The sequence below is a fragment of the Anarrhichthys ocellatus genome, unplaced genomic scaffold (genome assembly GCF_004355925.1).
Source record: "Anarrhichthys ocellatus isolate YVR2014 unplaced genomic scaffold, GSC_Weel_1.0 scaffold5, whole genome shotgun sequence".
Lineage (NCBI taxonomy): Eukaryota > Metazoa > Chordata > Actinopteri > Perciformes > Anarhichadidae > Anarrhichthys > Anarrhichthys ocellatus.
In genome coordinates, this window is record NW_022280035.1 from 5864504 (window position 1) to 5883923 (window position 19420).

At 42.8% G+C, this 19420-nt stretch overlaps 2 protein-coding genes across 5 annotated transcripts in view; one reads left to right on the forward strand and one right to left on the reverse strand.

Annotated features, from left to right (window-relative positions):
- The window catches only part of tmbim6 (transmembrane BAX inhibitor motif containing 6), a 16652-nt gene extending 14636 nt beyond the window's left edge, over positions 1-2016 (forward strand). Inside the window, exon 10 of the mRNA XM_031844733.1 lies at positions 1086-2016. Coding sequence (XP_031700593.1) covers positions 1086-1109 — 24 coding nt within the window. The 3' untranslated portion in view covers positions 1110-2016. The remainder of the gene's footprint in view (positions 1-1085) is intronic.
- A 172-nt stretch (positions 2017-2188) lies between these two features.
- Positions 2189-19420, reverse strand: part of nckap5l (NCK-associated protein 5-like) — a 37340-nt gene continuing 20108 nt past the window's right edge. For 2 of the 4 annotated variants that reach the window (XM_031844691.1, XM_031844692.1), the window contains exons 3-13: positions 13682-13822; positions 13328-13396; positions 13184-13222; positions 12972-13091; positions 11906-11998; positions 8743-11654; positions 8047-8176; positions 6590-6662; positions 5921-6199; positions 5276-5430; positions 2189-4199 (exon numbers count right to left, since the gene is read on the reverse strand). In XM_031844691.1, the coding sequence (XP_031700551.1) occupies positions 3939-4199; positions 5276-5430; positions 5921-6199; positions 6590-6662; positions 8047-8176; positions 8743-11654; positions 11906-11998; positions 12972-13091; positions 13184-13222; positions 13328-13396; positions 13682-13822 (4272 nt within the window). In that variant the 3' untranslated portion in view covers positions 2189-3938. Of the gene's footprint in view, positions 4200-4579; positions 4696-5275; positions 5431-5920; positions 6200-6589; positions 6663-6962; positions 8177-8742; positions 11655-11905; positions 11999-12971; positions 13092-13183; positions 13223-13327; positions 13397-13681; positions 13823-19420 lie in introns of those variants that run through there. The other 2 variants (XM_031844693.1, XR_004212706.1) reach the window with 2 other exon arrangements.

Below are 19420 nucleotides of genomic sequence, written 5' to 3' on the forward strand. Positions count from 1 at the left end.
TCACATGCTGTTGTGCAAATGGAATAGACAACAGGTGGAAATTATAGGCAATTAGCAAGACAGACACCCCCAATAAAGGAGTGGTTCTGCAGGTGGTGACCACAGACCACTTCTCAGTTCCTATGCTTTCTGGCTGAAGTTTTGGTCACTTTTGAATGCTGGCGGTGCTTTCACTCTAGTGGTAGCATGAGACGGAGTCTACAACCCACACAAGTGGCTCAGGTAGTGCAGCTCATCCAGGATGGCACATCAATGCGAGCTGTGGCAAGAAGGTTTGCGGTGTCTGTCAGCGTAGTGTCCAGAGCATGGAGGCGCTACCAGCAGACAGGCCAGTACATCAGGAGACGTGGAGGAGGCCGTAGGAGGGCAACAACCCAGCAGCAGGGCCGCTACCTCCACCTTTGTGCAAGGAGGAACAGCAGGAGCACTGCTAGAGGCCTGCAAAATGACCTCCAGCAGGCCACAAATGTGCATGTGTCTGCTCAAACAGTCAGAAACAGACTCCATGAGGGTGGTATGAGGGCCCGACGTCCACAGGTGGGGGTTGTGCTTACAGCCCAACACCGGGCAGGACGTTTTGGCATTTGCCAGAGAACACCAAGATTGGCAACTTCGCCACTGGCGCCCTGTGCTCTTCACAGATGAAAGCAGGTTCCACTGAGCACATGGCGTTGTAGGGAGGTCATACAGGCACGTGGAGGCCACACGCACTACTGAGCCTCATTTGGACTTGTTTTAAGGACATTACATCAAAGTTGGATCAGCCTGTAGTGTGTTTTTCCACTTCAATTTTGAGTGTGACTCCAAATCCAGACTTCCATGGGTTAATAAATTTCATTTTCATTGATAATTTTTGTGTGATTTTGTTGTCAGCACATTCAACTATGTAAAGAACAAAGTATTTAATAAGACTATTTCATTCATTCAGATCTAGGATGTGTTGCTTAAGTGTTCCCTTTATTTTTTTGAGCAGTGTATATACTACACACACCACTGGAGTAAAGTGGAAAATGTCGTTTGGTTTTCATAACATTTGATTTCTAATGAATGTGTTTCTTACAACTCTGATTATTTGTCTGTTTCAGGAAAAGAAGAAGGAAAAGAAGTAAAGAACGTTTGGATAATTAAAGTCTGAAGAGGCACAATGTGCAACGCACGTGGTGCTTTTCACTTTCTGTCTTCATTTATTGAATTAACTCCTATGTGGTCTTATATTATTGAAATTCTTTTGATTTATTTTTCAAACTTTCAACAACGGTTGAATGCAAGTTTATGGTAAACTAATGCTAGTCCCTGTCATGGCTGTGAATGGAGAATTAGACTAATGCTGCAGTGAACATGCTTGGCCTGTAGAGGGCAGTGTTGCCCTATGAAGACTCCCGGAAGCTGAGCAGCACTTAATGAACATACTCATTATTTAGTGCCATAAATGACATGACGGGCTCTTTTCTAGTGGGTCATGTCAGCTTCTGAGGCTAATCCTTGTTTTATTTGAAGTTATTTCATTTCAGTCGTTGATTTGCTTTTTTTAGTTTTCCTCCATTCTCTTTAGTGGAGTGTCATAAGATATGGTGTCCCATGATTTTGATAGATTACCCCGTTTGAGAAATTTCCCCGTCATTGTTTTTGTCCCGACAAATTTTTGTTTTCAGACCAACATTTTGAGTAAGAATGTTGAAACCTGGTAACACTGACACAAACCCTAAAAGCCTGTCGGAGTCATGGTGGTCTACACCAGCTCATTCCGACAGACGTTTGGGGTTTCGGGTGTCGTAGGCTGGAGGAGGAGGAACAGTCTGTGCCATCGGTCTTCATCTTGGATAGCAGGCGAGTTGTTCAGGCCTCTCCCAGTGTAAGTTTCTCTAAACATCTGTTGTCTAGAAAGTAGTTTGCCAAATGATGTGATTTTAACCTTTACGATTTTTTGAAAGTGTATACTGTGAAGAATTTATTTTATGGATGTAAAATTTAAACTAATAATTTGATACATTTGCTCAAATAAATGTGTTGAACGTATTTGAATGAAGTGATTTTTTTTTCATTCTGTCGACCAATTATAACTGATGGAAGGAATATTCAGATAGTGATTAAATATAGTGATACCTGTCAAAACTACTAATTATAAGTAACAGTTCTGCATTTAAAATATTTTGGACTTTTGTTTGGTCAAAAAAATCATTTGAAGACATCAACTTGGCCATTTATTGATAGATTACATGATTAATCAATGTTATCAGAAGATCAATCAATGATGAAAAAACAAGTTGCAGTCCCAAAAATGCTGCTAAAAGGAACATTCTACATACCTTTAAAAGTACTTTTAGTGTATCATCAAAATGTACATGGCGTAGTACACACTTATACTGCTGAAAATGCTGTTATGAGGTTATTACTGATGCATTGTGTACAGGAATCTAGTTTTTTTACACAGTTCAATCTACATGTTTAATTTACCACAATGATCAGAAGTATATTTTGTTAGTAAAATTATAATGCGTAAACGGTATTCCCATTTTATACGGTAGTTTCTACTCCACAATTCAGAGGAAAATATTGTTTTACTGCACTACATGAGACGTCTTTAGTTTAAGATTAACAAAGCAACTCACAAAACTACTAGATTGTTAAATATAGATAAATCAATATGGAGTTTGAAAGAAGTGAACTTCCCACAACGCTGTGCCGCTCACTGCTGCATTAGCTGCTACTAGTGTAACAATCCAACAAAATGTTCTGTGTGAGAGTTGCATTATGGGTAATGTAGGTTTCTGACATAAGGAATGCGTTGAATAGATACAATATCAGTTTCTGCTAAATTGGTGGTGTACTCTGAGCACAATTTCTCAATGTGTATTGTAAGAAAGCGCTTAAGTAAATGCACTTTCCACCTATTGATTCGACCGGCCAAAATAACTGCTTCACACGAAGAAGTAAATCAAAACATTTTAATTAGAAAGTTGAAAAATGGCAGTAGGTACATAGGACCTCTATTGGCTAGGGAACGAACAGCAACGGAGATGTTGAAGTACAAGATATGAACATAATCTACTAAGCGAAGAGACTGCAATTTCACAGAAAGATTACAAAGAGATAATAAGATGACTGCAAATGATGTACATTTAAAATAAATAAATAGAAATACATATTCATTGAATAGTGTAGCCATTTCTCTTATCTATGTTATTATTGCTGGTATATATTACCTTTAAATGTATTATGATTTAAAACAGACATTTTCTGACAACCTTCAATCGGTCGCAAAACGATATCAACATGTTCAATAAAATCGTTTGTACATTTAAAATCGTGATGCATGAGTTAAGCAATTAAGAACCACAGACATTAACATTCATTTTTTGAAGGAGCTCGATGTTTTTTTTTTTTCCAATATATTATGTGATGAAATGTCCAGAACAGAATGGATGTATTGATGCAGATCGTCGGCTATTGAACTGATCAGCTCTTCCTTGATGCACACGACGATCTGTCTACCAAGATAATTCAAAACAAAAGACGAAGTTGCTGAACAACTACCAAGAGTGACAACTTTTGTGCTAACCATTAGCATAGCCATGCGTTTTGTAGTCCTCTATACATGAATTAAAGAGTGTCCACTGAAGAGTCCGATTGTGAAAAAGGTGAACAACCTATATGACTTTGGGGGGGTGGGGGACTTTTGGCTTCACGTTAATAGGAAATCCTGAGGAGAAGTCTATTGATCTCTTTCCAGTTGCAACAGAGAAATAGCTGATGAGAAAGCATCACCACAATATGCTTGCGAACATCTACAGAGCACAGTTTCTCTTCTTTAAAGATGGCGGTGGGTCAGCAGCATCACAGCACAGCCAGCAACCAGGAGACATGTTCAGACCGGGGCTGTGTCTTATTGTCTATGGTAAAGATGAGCTCCTCTCCGTCCTCCCCAATCCTCGGCCGGATCATCCTTGGCTTCCGCAGGATGACAGACTGTCGTACAGAGAATCGCTGAGGGACTCGGGGGTCTCCAGGACCTGAGGGCGGCTTGGGGAGAGAGCTTCCTCCGGCCGCTCCCGGAGCAGCTCCAGCCCGGCCTCCCTGCTCATCTCAGGGACGCTGGGAGTCAGAGTCTTCCCCCTGCGGATCATCCCCGACTGGGCCGGGACGGGCAAGCTGCCTGGGTCGATGACCCGGCTGGAGGAGGGACCGCCGGCCTTCATGCTCTGAAAGGGACGCACAATGGGGTGAGAAACATTTTAGGTCATGTCTTTCGTCTTATGTAACGCCTTTAGGTGCAAAAAAACAAAAGTGGGTTACATAAAGCATACAACTGTGAATCTTTAATGAATACTCAGCTGATTAATAATTTCTAAAGGGAGAATGTGGTTCTGTGTTTTTACATTATGTAAGATGTGAGTGCAGATTTAAAAATGTATCTCAACCTGCAAAGTACTTTCAGTCTGTTAGTGACCCAGATAATTCCTTTAAGCATGCTCCTGAACAGCAGTTTTTCAATAAGAAGAGATCAAATAAAACACATTCATTTGGGGAGAACAAGAATAATAACTTACAAAAATGACTGTTACATTGTCTCCTGATTTACCATAATTTTGCTTTTTGGGTTTACTAGGTATTCACGACATCTACTGCATGCATGTCCATCCTGGAAGAGGGATCCCTCCACTGTTGTGCTTCATGAGGTTCCTTCCATATTTTCCCCTGTTAAAGCATTTTATTTGGGGAGTTTCTCCTAATCGAAGGTTATACCATGTCATGAAAAAGTAATCGTATAGTATGTCGAAAAAAGTCATACAGAATTCATACTATATAGCACAAATCATAAAAAATACATAATATAGTATGTGGAAAAAACTCATAGTAAAGTAAATCTAAAAATGTATATTATAGAATGTCAAAAAAATGTATAGTATAGTATGTCTATAAACGTCATAGTATTATAAGTCAAAAAAAGGAATTCAAGTCACATATCTTGATAAAAACATCATAAAAATATCATAGTTAAGTATCTAGAATAGTCATAATACAGCATGTCGAAAAACGAGATGGCATAGAATGTCATTAGTTTTTCGGGAAACGTCAGTCAAAAAAAGTAATTTTATAGTATTTCCCAAAAAATCCTAAAAAGTCAGGATAGTTTGAGGAAACAAGACATAGTATAGTATGTTGAAAAAGTGATAGTTTGTCTTTGATTTTTTTCACGAAAGTCATACTATAACCCAAAAAGTCGTAGTAAAATATTTTAAATAATGTCATTGTCGTAATAATACAGCATCCCTACCCCTCTGAATGGAGATCCAAAGGACACGGCCTCCTCTTCTTCCTCCTCCTCCACTGCCAGGTAAACCTCTGCAGGTCCTGCTGGTGTCTTCAGGTTGGGGAAGGTCCAAGTCTTGGAGCGAGGGGAAAACATGTTCGCTCCACAGACCTCGTTGTCTGTAGATGGAGAATTTGAAGACTCGTTTCATCTCGTTTCCACACGTCATTACTAAATATGATCCATCAGGAGCACAAACGCTTTTAAAAAGTGAAATATCTCATATCTGGTATTTTGTACATACGTTCATGTTCCCCAGAGGATGCATCTGTACTGACTTTGGTTTGTAGTTTTTTGTGCAATGTCTCTGTTCTTCACAACCTCACAGCACAACTGTAGACTCTTTAGTATTGTTTCATTTTCAGTACCTTGTCAGTCTAAACTACAGTATGGGAAGTACCTCAACCTTGTGAATTGATGACAAAGATATCAGAATATTTTCCTATTAGATGAACACTTCCTGTTATAGAATCACTGCTTTTATGTTTATTTGAGTGCAATACAAGGTTGCAGACTACATCATGTAACAAGTGTACAAAAGCATAATGTATGGAGGGTACATAATACAACTAAGTGACGTCTAACAATGCCCTGAATGCTATTATGCACCTTCACGTATGACGCCGACGGAGCTTCTTCCCTCCAGCACGGCGCCGTAATGAATGCTAGGAATCAGCTGTTTGTGAGGCACGTAGCACTCATCCTGGGACGTCGGCTCTCTGTCTAGGGTGCGGGCCCGTCGGCCGGCCCTCCCCGGGGAGCCAGAAGAGTGGCGCTCGGCCCCCGCCCTCGTCTTGGACAGGCTCCGTCCTGCCGCACCGCTGCTGCAGTCGGGCAGGGGGAACGTACCGATGCCGCTGTCCAGGGTGTACGTGGAAGCACCAGAACCTGCAGAGAAAGGAGAAATTCAGAGACTGACTGATGTGAACAGCATAAATGAATAAACAGCACGCTCACATAAACAAATTAATAAATAAAAATACACAAAGGAATGAAGAGATAAATGAGTAAATTAATGAATATCACATTTATATGATCTTTTACTGAAGTTGTGAATCGATATTCCTCTGGGGCGTGACCTCCTTTATTTCCCCTTGATATGCTAATTAAGGTATGAGCCAATTTATTTTCCCTCACTGTGCAAATTAGGTTTGATTGAAAACCGTCTGGATTGTAGTATAGGCAGAAACACTCTGATCTTTTTTTAAATTAAAGCTCATAAACCTTCAAAAATGTGATTTTTCTTTGCTCTGGTAAATTCCTGACAGACAGTCTTACCTGCAAAGTGTTGAGAGTGAACCGAGTCTGCAAGATTTTCATCCGATGTGATCTTGCCGATTCTGTCTGATCCCTGCATGAAAAAACAAAGCAGCAGATGGAGAGAATGTACCAAAAGTCGGCTCTTCACACCAATATGCAGGAAACTAGTGGAACAGTAGTAGAACCCAAGTTCAGCCGTGAAAAATGATACGATGTTGAACAACTTTCACCAGGGCTAGAAGAGGTATTCAGATTATTTTTCTTAAAGTTACTGCAAGGAACTTTGAACTGATTATGATACAATCTCAATTTAATACTGACGTCTCTAAATGACCTACATAAAGAGACCATCAGCGGGAGATTGGCTCTTCCTACATAGTTATCTTATTACTTGTCATTGGTGCCATTCCTCGTGAAATTAGATGAAATCATGCCGTTTCACCAGATACTCCGTCAGCGCAGACTCCAGAGGGGTTTCTGGCAGGGACCCAGCCCACCGCAGACCGACCCAGATCCGGCTTTGCTTCCGAAGCTCTGGCGGGAGGTAGAGAGCTCAGCGCGGGCAGCCGCCGCTCATCCTCCAACCAGGAGCTGAGCTTTGCCCTGCTGCTCTGCCGGTCCCCGCAGGAAGCCAACACAGACACCCCGCTGCTGGAGACCCAGGCTGTATGGTTGGGCCCGCTGTAGGGACGGAAGCCACGAGAGAACCAGAACAAGGACTGCTCGTAGCAGAATGTCAGACCCTTCTGCAGTAAAATGAGGTCTTCTAAAGGGTCTCTGGTGCTCGGAAAAACCACCACTCTCTTCCACAGGGACCGCCAAAATCAAACACAAAATAAAGTTCCTTGTTGTAACTAAGTAAAAGTAAAAATACCAAATCGCTGTCCTGTAAGAACCATGTATCTCTAAAAAGTCAACTTTTCATGAGCTCAGAAAAATAACCCCGTTTTCAGCTTTGTGATGAAGGATTTTACAGCGAGAGGGTTTTTATTAGGTTTTTTTTAGCCTAGATAGAAGGAGGATTTTCTCAACCTCAAGGGAACACTTCATCCTACAGTTTATCAGAAACATTAAAAATCAACACATCTGGAGAGACATGGTGTGGTTTTCACTGGACAGGAAGGGAATAAAAAAAATTGCAACCTGAAAGATGCTTTAGCTGTCAGAGACACATATTGTACTATTTTCTCCACTACATTTGTGTGATATGTAGTGGAGGAGAAGTATATAGTTGAATAAAATGGCAATATTCAAATAACGTAGAAGTACCTTGTACTTAATTACAGTACTTGAGTAAATGTACTGTACTGAACTTCAGTGATGCACGGCTGAAACCTGAGAGCTTGATGCATTAAATGAAAGTGAGTTGTGTCTTCCTCCTAGTCAGTTTGTTTTATCACTATTATAAATGTAAACATGGTGTCAGTTTGTGTCCGACTAAAGAGAAATAAATTAAAGTGCAACTAACAAAGTACCTTCTCCATATCGTCACGACTGGTGGTGTGACTGATGATGTCGCCCTGCTGACAAAACACCGGCTTGGAGCTCTTACAATCGAACGAGAGCCGCCGCTGGGGCACGCTGATCACGTCTTTCCCGTCCACTCTATATTTATCAAACACAAGATAAGTTGAGTTAAGTTGTCCAAGCTTTACCACAAAAAATGAAGTGTTAGCAGTCTCCCATCGAAAAGGATAGTTTGCAATACAGACTATTCAAACAGGATCATTGTTGTAGTGACAACCGCAACTCAACTCTAGCCCCGAGAAGATAGATATGTTAATCTATACTTATTTTATTTGCTATGACTCCAATTAGTATCTTTGTGGTCTGTTTTTTTGTTACTTTAAAATTGTATGCATTATCTATTTATGTTTTACTTATTCCTGTTGTGTCATTATGCAAAACTAATCATATGATTTCACAAAGAATATTAAAAAAAAAAGTGTTTTCGGAAATATACTTATTCACTTTAAAGCTGAGAGTAAGATGAGAAGAGCAAAAAAGTCTCGTGTATTTGATTCAGAGGTGCTGAAACCAATTACTTATTCCTTAAAAGGTAAGATATGCCAAATGAGACTTTTCCCCAAAATGTCAAACTATTCCTTTAGTTAAACTACCATTTGTTATTAAGCAGCCTTACAATCCACTTGACCTTGTTGGGTCCTCACCTGTTCAACAGCTGTTGCATGAAGTTGTCAGAGCGTGCTCCCCTGTACATGACAGCCAGCTGTCCCTGAGCTGGGTCCATCACCACCTCACAGGAGTGACCCCTCCCCGACCGCTCCACATACGCCCTCTCCTCCTCCAGCGCCCTCCTCAGCCCCTCTGCCTTCTCCATCAGAGACGAGATGTTCAGTCCTTCCACTCCTTCTTTACACCTGGTGGCCATTTTCACAGAGTCCCTGCCCACTGAGGGCATGTTGATCTTCCACTCCTTCTTCTCGTCCTTTGCTTTGGTCACGTCCGTCTTGCGGCTCAGCGCTGGCAGCTTGCTCTTCTTCAGGCCGAACCAGCTAGCGATGCCGTTGGAGGCTTTCTGCTTGACCTCGATGCCCTGCCCTCCTCTGTCTTGCACCTGGAGCTTCAGCATGTTCTCCTCGATACCCTTCATAACCTTCTGCTCGATGGCAGATTGTGGGCTGGGAACTGGCGGCAACGGCTTCTCCCCCTCTGACATTGGAGGTCTCGGGGGAGGAGGCGGCAGGCTGTCGCCAAACATGGGATTCTTTTTCCCTTTGCTGCTGATCTTGGTCCTCTCTTCTGATTTGGACGAGTAACGTGGGGCCTCTGAGGGCTTCCCCCCTCTGTGGACGGACGTGCCCTGGCAAGGTTTGGACGGCGACTTTGGGGGAATTTTGTTGGGGCTGTTGCTATTGTGAGGACCAACACCTGGTTTAAGGTTATAGGCCAGATTCAGGGAGCCAGGACACTTAATGTTGTTGCGTAGTACCTGTGGAGCATCTGTGTTGGGGGACGGCAGACCAATTTTACTCTTTGAGACTTCTGTCTTGGTCACGCACAGTTCTTGTTTAACCACCGCTGAACCAGAATATTTTACAGCCTGTTCATACAGCTGAGATGAACCCGGGTACTTCAAACCACCACTAATAACTCTAGGTTTACTGTCCATAGAGTCTGTGTATTTTGAATGTCTCTGCTCCTCTTTCTGGAGCTCCATGGGCTCCTTGCTCCTTTCTTCTTCATAAGTGCCCTCATTCACTGTGTCGACCGGCCTGAGATTGACTTGTAAATCCTCAGAGCTCCTCAGCTTTCCAAGCGCAGCCAGCCTGTCTTTGAAAGCGTGGTGACTGGAGTCAGCCTGGGGTCTCGGCGCCCCGGCCGCAGGCCTCTTGGGGATGGAAGAGGAGTCGCTCCTCCTGACTGGAGGTGGCGGTGGCGGCTGCCGCTGCTGAACAACCTCAGAGCTCTGCACAGTGATCTCCCTCATATCTGCCGCCGGATTCTCTCTGGTTTGTGAGAAGTTGGCTCTGCCCTGTGCGACCTTGCTGATGGCGGATGTGTTGGGCAAGCTGTGGTGGTTAACCCACACTGGGCTGTCTGAATCCTCTTCTTCATCTGATGTGGATTCTGACGTGGACGAGGACGACTGCTTTCTTTGAGGAGGGTTGAGGACACTTTCGGGTAGCGATTTAACAAGCTTCCTCTCACCCCCGTTCACCTTTGTTTGGGATGGAAGTGTGGTTCTCTTTTCAAGGCCCTGGGTTGGTTCCTCCTCTCTGGAGTTGGTAGACATAACGCAGACATTTTCATAATGAGGGACCCTCTGAGATACTTTGGGTGAGGATGAGGATGCGGAGGAAGGAGCTCCCATCTTTGAAGCAGCACTGGCTTTAGGTGCAGAGAAGCTGCTGTAGCTTATATCCTGAGCGGGCGAGGCGGAGACCTCTTCAGGCTGAGGAGGTGAGGTTGGCGCCGAGTGTGTGGCGGGGTAGGACTCAGACCTGGAGGGTGGTGGAGGGGGCTGCCTGCACCTCTCTGTGGTGGTGGCTCTGCGTGTGGGAACAGGCGAGTGGTACACCTCGTAGTTGTTTGTGCGACAAGGGATCCTGGAGCTGCGGGTGAGTTGGGGGCTCAGACGGACGGCAGAGGTTGAAGGTTGAGACTTCTCCCCTATCGTGGGAATCTTCAAGAACTTGAGCAGTTTGGACGGCGAGTTGATGGCGGCGGTTTTGACGTCAGTGAGGCACGACGTGCTGGGGCTGACGGTGGCACTGGCTCTCACAGAAGAAGCCTCCTGATCTGTGCAGTCTTTCTCAGGGACGGCTGAGGGGTCATTCGACATGGCAGGCTCGACGCCGTTGTGAACACCATCAAGCGTCTCCATGTCACAGTGGGAGATCTGTGCGCTCTCCTTCACAGAACTGGGCAGGTGGGAGGTGGGACAGAAACCTGTGAGCTCTTCAGAGACACTAGCATTTAGACAACTCTCAGAGCTATCCTGCTCTTGCTCCACATCCATCACCTCCAGATTCTGATCGGCTGTTTCCGTGACTGAGGAGTGGGCGGTAGCGCCTGCTGGTTGCTGGTGGGCTTCATTCTTGGTGCATTGTTTAGACGGGGGAACAGACTCCGCCGTTCGGTTCTTACTGTGACATTCGCTTGTAGCAGCTGCAGGAACTACATGGCTCTGGGTGGCTGAGTTGGCTTTTGAAGGACTACAGACGTGGTTGCATGGCTTTGGAGGACTGTCTGGGCTCTTCTTGCAGTGTAAACAGCAGGTGTTCCCTATTTCACACTTCACTGCCCCGTCGCCGTTGACCCGCTGGTGTGAGTCAGTGTCAGAGCAGGAGTAGTGGCAGTGTGTGTGGTGGGATTTGCAGGGTAGTGGAACGGGGTCCGCAGTGGCCAAAACAGCCTCTGTGGACATAAGCACCTGGCTGTAGTCGCAGAAAGACAAGCTTGCGGTGGACGGGTGGAACTTCAGAGGGTCCGTCTCCTCCATCTTGCGAAGTACCTCCAGGATGTGTGCTTTCTTCTTGAAGAAGGGAGACAGGGCCTCCATGGAGGCGGCAGGGCCACGAGGGCCCGGGGAGGCATGCTGTGTGCGGTAGCCATTTCCCTTTGGACAAAAATAGATCTCCATCAGCATACGATTCAATGCGGGGCCAAACAATGTATTTCATCAAGACCTTTAGAGCGTTTGCGTACAGGAAATGAGTACAGGGCAGATCAGCTTTTTAAAGCACAATAGTTGAAAACAGAGCAAATGTCAGAGCATGTTTTAACGTCACACACAGGTCTCACTAAGAGGCTTTGATATAATCCTGTTGGTTCATTCTTAATGTTTGGAAAAGGCTTTGGAATAATCACCTTGGCTTGTGCTTCAGTCTGTGCAGGCTCCGCCTGTTTGGCAGAGTCATTGTGCAGCTGTGCATTGTAGTCTGGGAGGGGTCCTGCCTGGACCTGTAATGGGAGAATCATTAGGCAATTATGATGACACTGTATACACTACAGCTTATTGTATACACAGACAACTAGTAGCTATATTGTCCTGGCATCTGTTGGAACAATATAGAGCAGACGTCAAAAGCCTGAGATCCATTACTGGCTCAGCAGCGTCTGAAAGAATGAGGCTGAGGTGAAAAAGAAATTAGCAGCTCCCTCTGGTTTTTGAGAATCAGAGCTGTGCATTGTATACATTTAGTAAGTACTGTGTTTAAGTGAATTTTTTTATTTTTTTTTAAAGATTAAACTGGTAGTTTAACTACTTTAAATGAGCTCCACTTTTCTACAACATTAATACTATTAAGCAAATAAAAGAAAAATATATAATATTGTTACAATCTATAGGGACATTCTGTATTATGAGCACTTTTGATACTTAAAGTACATTTTGATGATAATACTTCTGTGCTTTTACTTAAAAGACCGATTTATCAATGCACTTCAACAACATTGTCATTGACAGTTAAAAATCAGGATAAAAATATATGCAGCAGAACCAGAGACATTTTTAAAATGTATTTCACACATTCGCCTTCCTTGACATGGCGCCTACATTACCCACAATGCAACTCGACCACCGAGAGTTCAGCAGGAGATTTGGATGTGCTAGTAGTGACTAATGCAACCTCAAGCTGCTAGCCTAAAGCGGAGATTAGCAGTGGCCTCGAGAGGTCCGGTAAGCTTACTTTCTTCTAATTCCACGCCCAAAGATTTATAACACTTTCAAATTTGTAGTCTTCAGTTTGAAACGACACTGATTCAAGTGACATCACTCAAGGACATTTATGCAGCTTCACAGAGCTCCTTCTGGAGACCCAAAAGGCTTCTTGGCTTGATTCACATAAGCAGTACTACTCCGCAAGGCTTCAGTGGAAGAAGTTCAGAGTGCACGTGACACACAGTCACTTATGAATCACTACAGCTGATTTACCTGGTAGTGAGCAGTGGGGTGGTTGGGCAGTTTCTGCTGAAAGAGCTCACAAAGCGCTCGGTTTTGTCTCTCCAGGTCAAAGACCAACATCTTCAGCTTGATGCACTCCTCTCTCAGGTCCTGTTCAGAGACACACGGAGCAGTGAGACAACTGATGATGCTACAGTTGCTTAAAATCCAAACACAGACGCAGCAATGCAGCTTTCCCTTACCTTTTGATTCAGCAGAGCTTGGACCACGTGGTTGGCCACCTGATAACACCAGAGAACATCACATTTTACACAGAACGACTTAGCTGAGCAGAATTCATAATTGTATTCTTAGTTTCTACATTATATTCTGCAACATGAACTCACCTCATCCAAGCACCTCTCATAAGCTTCTCTTTGACTCTCGTTCGCCAACACCAGAGCAGAGTTTTCTGCCTGTGAGGAAAACAACAATTAAACACAAACGTAATGTATTGTGCCATGCACATTTAACTGCCCAGCACACATGAATAAAAGAAATACAGGTGAATTGGTGAAACATTAGTCAGACGTGAACACAGTGTTACTTCTTATATAGAACAATTAAATGCAGGCAAACTGGTCCCAGTCAAATAAAATGGCAAATTGTTGTTCTTACACTTTGTTATGGTTAAAACAAGCTCATTATCAATTTAATTCTAACTGCATGAGTGATAGTGTGTGTCTTTATTGTTTCCTCACCTCCAGCTCCCTCAGTCGGTCCATGAGCTCGCTGCTGTTGTCCTCCAGAATGGACTCCACGTCTCCCTCCTCGCCTTCCTCGTCCGAACCAAAGTCTTCATCACACATCCTCTGTTCTGTCTCATCAGACATTGTTCTCATCTGTAAACACACAAGGTGACACTGCAACGATCACCATCACAATCTCTACAGCAATAAAATGTCATCTTCTGGGAAAACACGCGGTAATAAAACACTAGCCGCTCTGGACGGTGACCAACGTTATAAGAATGCCCTCAATTTCTTAAAAGTTACAGTACATCTTATTTATTTTTGCTACCCTGCGCTGAAGCTACAATTGCTACTATATAAAAGGTTATTCTCATACACACAACAGATTATTTGAACAGATATGGATCTGACAGTATTTAGGAACAGATTTGGAGATAGTTAAACGTTGGTAGGATACCTCACAGCTGACCCGTCACAAGCGGTTACCCTGCTCCTACTGTATGCACCGATCTGATATGCAGCACATTAAATACTTTGTCGATATCATAATAAAAAAATAATTGTTTCCGTTAGTTACATATCAGCAACCCCTGGTCTCATGTTACCTCACGTAAAATAATTGCAATGAGCTCAGAGCAGTAAGGTATACAGATTTTCAATTTGTGAAAAAGTGAGTACCCGCGTCGGATCGATAGTACTCTGTATCTGGAGATTCCCTGAGTTGAGGTGTCAGAGTCATTATCAGGAAAGGAAACATTAGATCTGTTCATCCACACCTGCAAGAACGTAGGTTAGGTTTCAGAGGTGGGGGGGACACGATGAAGTCAGGGGCTTTCACCTCATAAACAAAAAAATATCTCAAGTACTTTTTATATAATATCATTTATATAATAATTCATAATCTAGAACACAACACATTATGATGACTGTAGCTGCTACTGTACAGCTACAGTGTAGCATCACTCTTTTCTATTCTCCAAAATGACCAGTACTGCCTTTAAGTCTGTGGGAAGGTAAAATAAATACTCAGAAAGTGGTAACTCCATATCAAAGTTTAACGTATGAATAAATGAAAAGTTACACGTTAGAAAGATCAATTCAGTCTCATTATAAACAACTGTCTTGCTCTACAGAGGAATTAACAAATTCATTTAAACTATTAGTTTAGTCAATAACAGCGTACATTATAAGTAAAAGACAACCCAAACAATGGCATCCCTTCAACTACAAAAATGACAATCTTTATCAAATGCTAAAATATTATGTATTATACTTTGTCATAATAAATATATTTAAATCACTTTCCCAAATGTGACTGACATTGAAATAGGTTGTTGTGCTTTCCCTTATAATGGTAATCCAACAAAAACAGTTGGAAATGCTGAATCTTGTTTCAGCCCTTTGCTGTGTCTTCCTCTCCCAACAACCTAATCACATAGTGCAGCCTGAATGCCGCCTGTGAGGTGAAGCCCAGGGCAAAAGAAGTCCACTAAGCACTCACTGCGCCTTGTAAAGATAATTGCTGAGCTTACAGTCATAATGAATGCATCAACATTATAATCACAGTAAGGAGAACGCCGTTTGAAGAAATTACATAAAAGTAAATAAGACTGAAAACTGTAAAAGTTCATATTCAGATATTGATGATGATCATACTGTATGTATCGTAGCATATCCATATCTACCCCTGACTGCTTGATTTAGAGGCTATTTATTACTGTTTATTCTGTATAGTACTCTGCACTACTGCTTTCGGCACTTTAGATAAGATGCTGAACTGCATTTTGTTGTCTCTACTAAATAATACAATTTGATCTAATCTAGAACTGAGAAATGCAGCAAATCCTCATTTCAGAACACGGAAATAGCGAACTTTTGCATCATAAATGACTTAAATGATTAATCCAAATAGATTTTCTGTCGATCGACTAATCATTGCAGCCCTACCTGACTGTATCTGATGTGTCCTTCTGCAGTAAACCAGTTAACGGCGCTGAGGTCTGCTTCACATCAGACACAGCTCTCATCTCCAACACTGACGTTAACAATATTACCACCGTTGCACTGTTTATATTCCGTTTATCCGACAGCCACAACATTTCGCTTCAACACGGCTTCAGAGTTTTGACATGGTCTCATCTACAGGGCTGAGACATCATACCTACAGTGTATTTAGGATTACTGAGCACATTAATCCATCCATCCTGCATCGTTTCAGATAGTTTCAGATGGACTGTAGAGAAAGAATGGCGTCCATATTCCTCTGCAGCTTCAACGAGTTCACCAGCTCAACCTGCAGAAACCACGCTGAGCTGCACAGGCTGCCTGAGTTTGTGAGCACGCTACCCTGCAGGACATATGGCTGAGGACCAGTCTAGTAGGCATGGATCCAAGTGTGTGTGAGACTGTGTGTGAGACTGTGTGTGTGTGTGTGTGTTGTCAGAGGGGAAATAGGTGTGTCGACATGGACCCAGATCCAACCATCACATCTTAAGGAGTCATTAGAGCGGATGAGACGAGCCTAATTCTGTGGCTGGAGGCCAATCAGGAACTGGCACAGTTTACAGGTGACACACAAACAAACCACCACCGACGTGTAAAAGTACAAAAAAAAGCTTCAAACATTTAGCGGACCACACAACTAAAGTGTGTCTTCAGCACACGAAAACCATCACGTACCTACATTTTTGGTCAGATTATCAGACATTTCCTATCGATATCCTTTGGCCTATTTTTTATTGTCATTAAATCCCATGAAAAGAACAAAACCAACAATGAATGATCATACTAACAAGTATCGTCTGTGTATCCAAAGCCTGATATTTATTATTCATCTGTGCCCTGGAGCTCCATTGTTGTCCAGAAACTCTAAAATAAAATAAAAAACACACCAGTGAACTGGGTGACATGTTCTTTCATTACCATGAACACACACTGTAATTCATTTTCACTCAATCCCCCATACACGGTCCTGCTACCCAAATACTCACTAGAGCACCAAATGTGGACTAATCCGCAGCCAAAGATGCACATAAATCCCCGTCTTTGTGTCATTTTTGCCAACAACTAGTGTTCGGCTGGTTTAGGAAATTACTGACCCTTTTTTAGACATGAAAGTATATAAATCTATCTGTATACCTGACCTGTTTTTAATCCTGCATTCACAGATTTGCATTCACAGATTTGTTGTGGTCCCTCAGCTGCCAAATCCTCCCCTATGTTCGCCATCGGGTTTTGTCTGTCAGGTAGAGTTATCAGAGTGCTGAGGGTGAACCAAAACAAGTCGCTGGCCATAAAACCAAAACCATGAGCTGAATTACGGTAAAAAGCTCTGTAAAGTCTCCGACTCTGTCGAGTGAACTGCAGAGTCTGTAATGATTTGTAAAGATGCTCTGTGGTTTCATCACTAGAAGTGACTTCTTTCACATACGAGCAGTCATGTGATCCATTGTTGGTATAAAATAATTGATTACAGCTGCTTAAAAGATTTATGTCTTCAGCTAGAATGAATGGTCTTAGGGCTTAGAGCCAGCCTGGTGAAACTGTATTGAGAAACAGACCAACACATTGTTTTGGTCTTTTTATGTTATTTCTTCACAATACATAACAGCCGCTTTATCCTTTAAATTGAAAAAAGCTTTTGTAGAAAAGTTTTTTTACAGTACACAGTAAGAAGTAGAGCTGACAATGTACTGGCATTCATTCATGTAATCTATTAATCATTTAAGTCATTTTTTAACGTTCCAGCTCCTCATATGCAGAGAAGATTATTTTATCTATGTCATTATCATAGTACACTAAATATATTTGGGCTGCACGTTGACGGTCTGACAAATCAAGACATTTGAAGCCATCACTTTGGGCATTTCAACATTTATTTTTTTTAAAAGTTTTTGTAATGTTTTATAGCCTAAAAGGTAAATTGATTCATTGAGAAAAACATCAGATTTAATGATGAAAATAATTGTTAGTTGCAGCCCTAATGCGTCACCTCATTGGCACCAGTATCAAACATACTGAGAGTATAAAACTCACTACTGGGAAATCAGTAGAGACCTGCTGGGCCTCGTGTAACTGGAGCTGTTTGCGAAGCGTTTACAGGAAGATTATCGAACGTCACTGCGGATTGTGAAGCCTGACTGACAAACCTAAGCAGCGCCATCCAAAGTGTAGGGAGCTTATTGAGCCGCGATTGACTGAACGCAGCTAAATCTACACGTATAATGGAGGGCTGATCAATGCGGCCCATCCAAGAACGGAAGCAGATATTAGCCGTCCGTTTGACCCTGGATACAGGGCGGTTATAAATACCAGCTCTTCTCTTCACCTAATGCACATTAAAGCTCGGGGCAGCAGGGCTGAGATACGAGCACTCATCTCCCTGTGCGAACATTCACATGGAAATTACAGCGTGGAGAAAAAGACAAACAGAAGTGCAGCTAAATATAAACATGAGAATGTGGTTCTGCGGCTGCGGTTTCTTTTTGATGTGCAGAGTTAACGTCACAAGCCTCACTGAAAAAGCCACCAGAAAGAAGCATCTCTTAAAACAAGTTGAGTCCCTTTCACCCAGAATCCAACAGGCCTAAAACAAGTGCTGGATCTAAGACCTGTTAATATCCGATCAAAGACCAGATCAACTGATGAGAACATGATTATTAATCACACAATCACTCCAGTGCTCAGACCTTTGCACAGGCTTATTAAAATACTACTGTTGGTTTATAAAAACTTAAACGTTTAGGGACAAAATACTGCAACTAACGATTATTTTAATTATTGATTAATCTGCCTATTTTTGAATGTCCATCCCGGTTTTCCTAGTAGTTAGTTTAGTACAATGTCTTCAGATGTCTTGTTTTGCCCGAACAACAGTCTGAAAAAGAAAAAAATTCAGCAAATCCTCATATCGGAGAAGCTGCAACCAGAACGATCTGCTTGAAAAAATGACTAAAATGATAAATATAGATGATCAAAATATAATTTTTAGTTTGATCAGTTCCGTTGTTCGGCAGAACAAATATGGAACAAACGAGATCTGCTTACCAAGCAACGCAAATGCTGCGAATGACTTTTGCAGCTCGAAGTTTGTTTGTTATATAGCTTTGTGTTTCGTTTATATCTTGCCTTAATGCCCTTTTTTTAATCTCAGATGTACAGCACTTAAACATCTTAATGACTGAATTTAAATGCAGAGAGAGGGGAGAACGCTGCCAGCTGCTTTGTGAACTGCAGTATGGTCATCATGGTGGTGCACTGGGAGCCAGTGACTGTGCACACACACACACACAGAGGCTCATTGACGGGGCAGAGGAGAGGGTCAATGTGTCCCACTGGGGCTGCAGTGTCAGGGAGCTCCTTCCACAGAGCTCTGCTGGCAGACTTACAGCCGCTGGTGCTGTCAGAGAGGAGCCACGAGAAGCCCTCGCCCCGTCGCTCAGAGGTCCCTGCGGCCGATCGACCCGGTCGCGGCTGTTTTCTGTCCTGGCCCCACAGTGGTGGAATGAACTCCCCACTGACGTCAGGACGGCAGAGTCGCTGCCCATCTTTCGGCGCAGGCTGAAAACTCACCTCTTCAAGAAGGCCTACCCTTCCGCTTAGCACTTACTTAGCATCTATTGTATTCATACTAGCTTATTGCACTTATTGTTTTTATATTAGTTTGTGGCACTTATTGCATTCGCTTGTTTCTGCACTGTACGTTGGCTCTGGTTTATGCTCTTAGATGGTTGTTTGAGGAAAGGACAT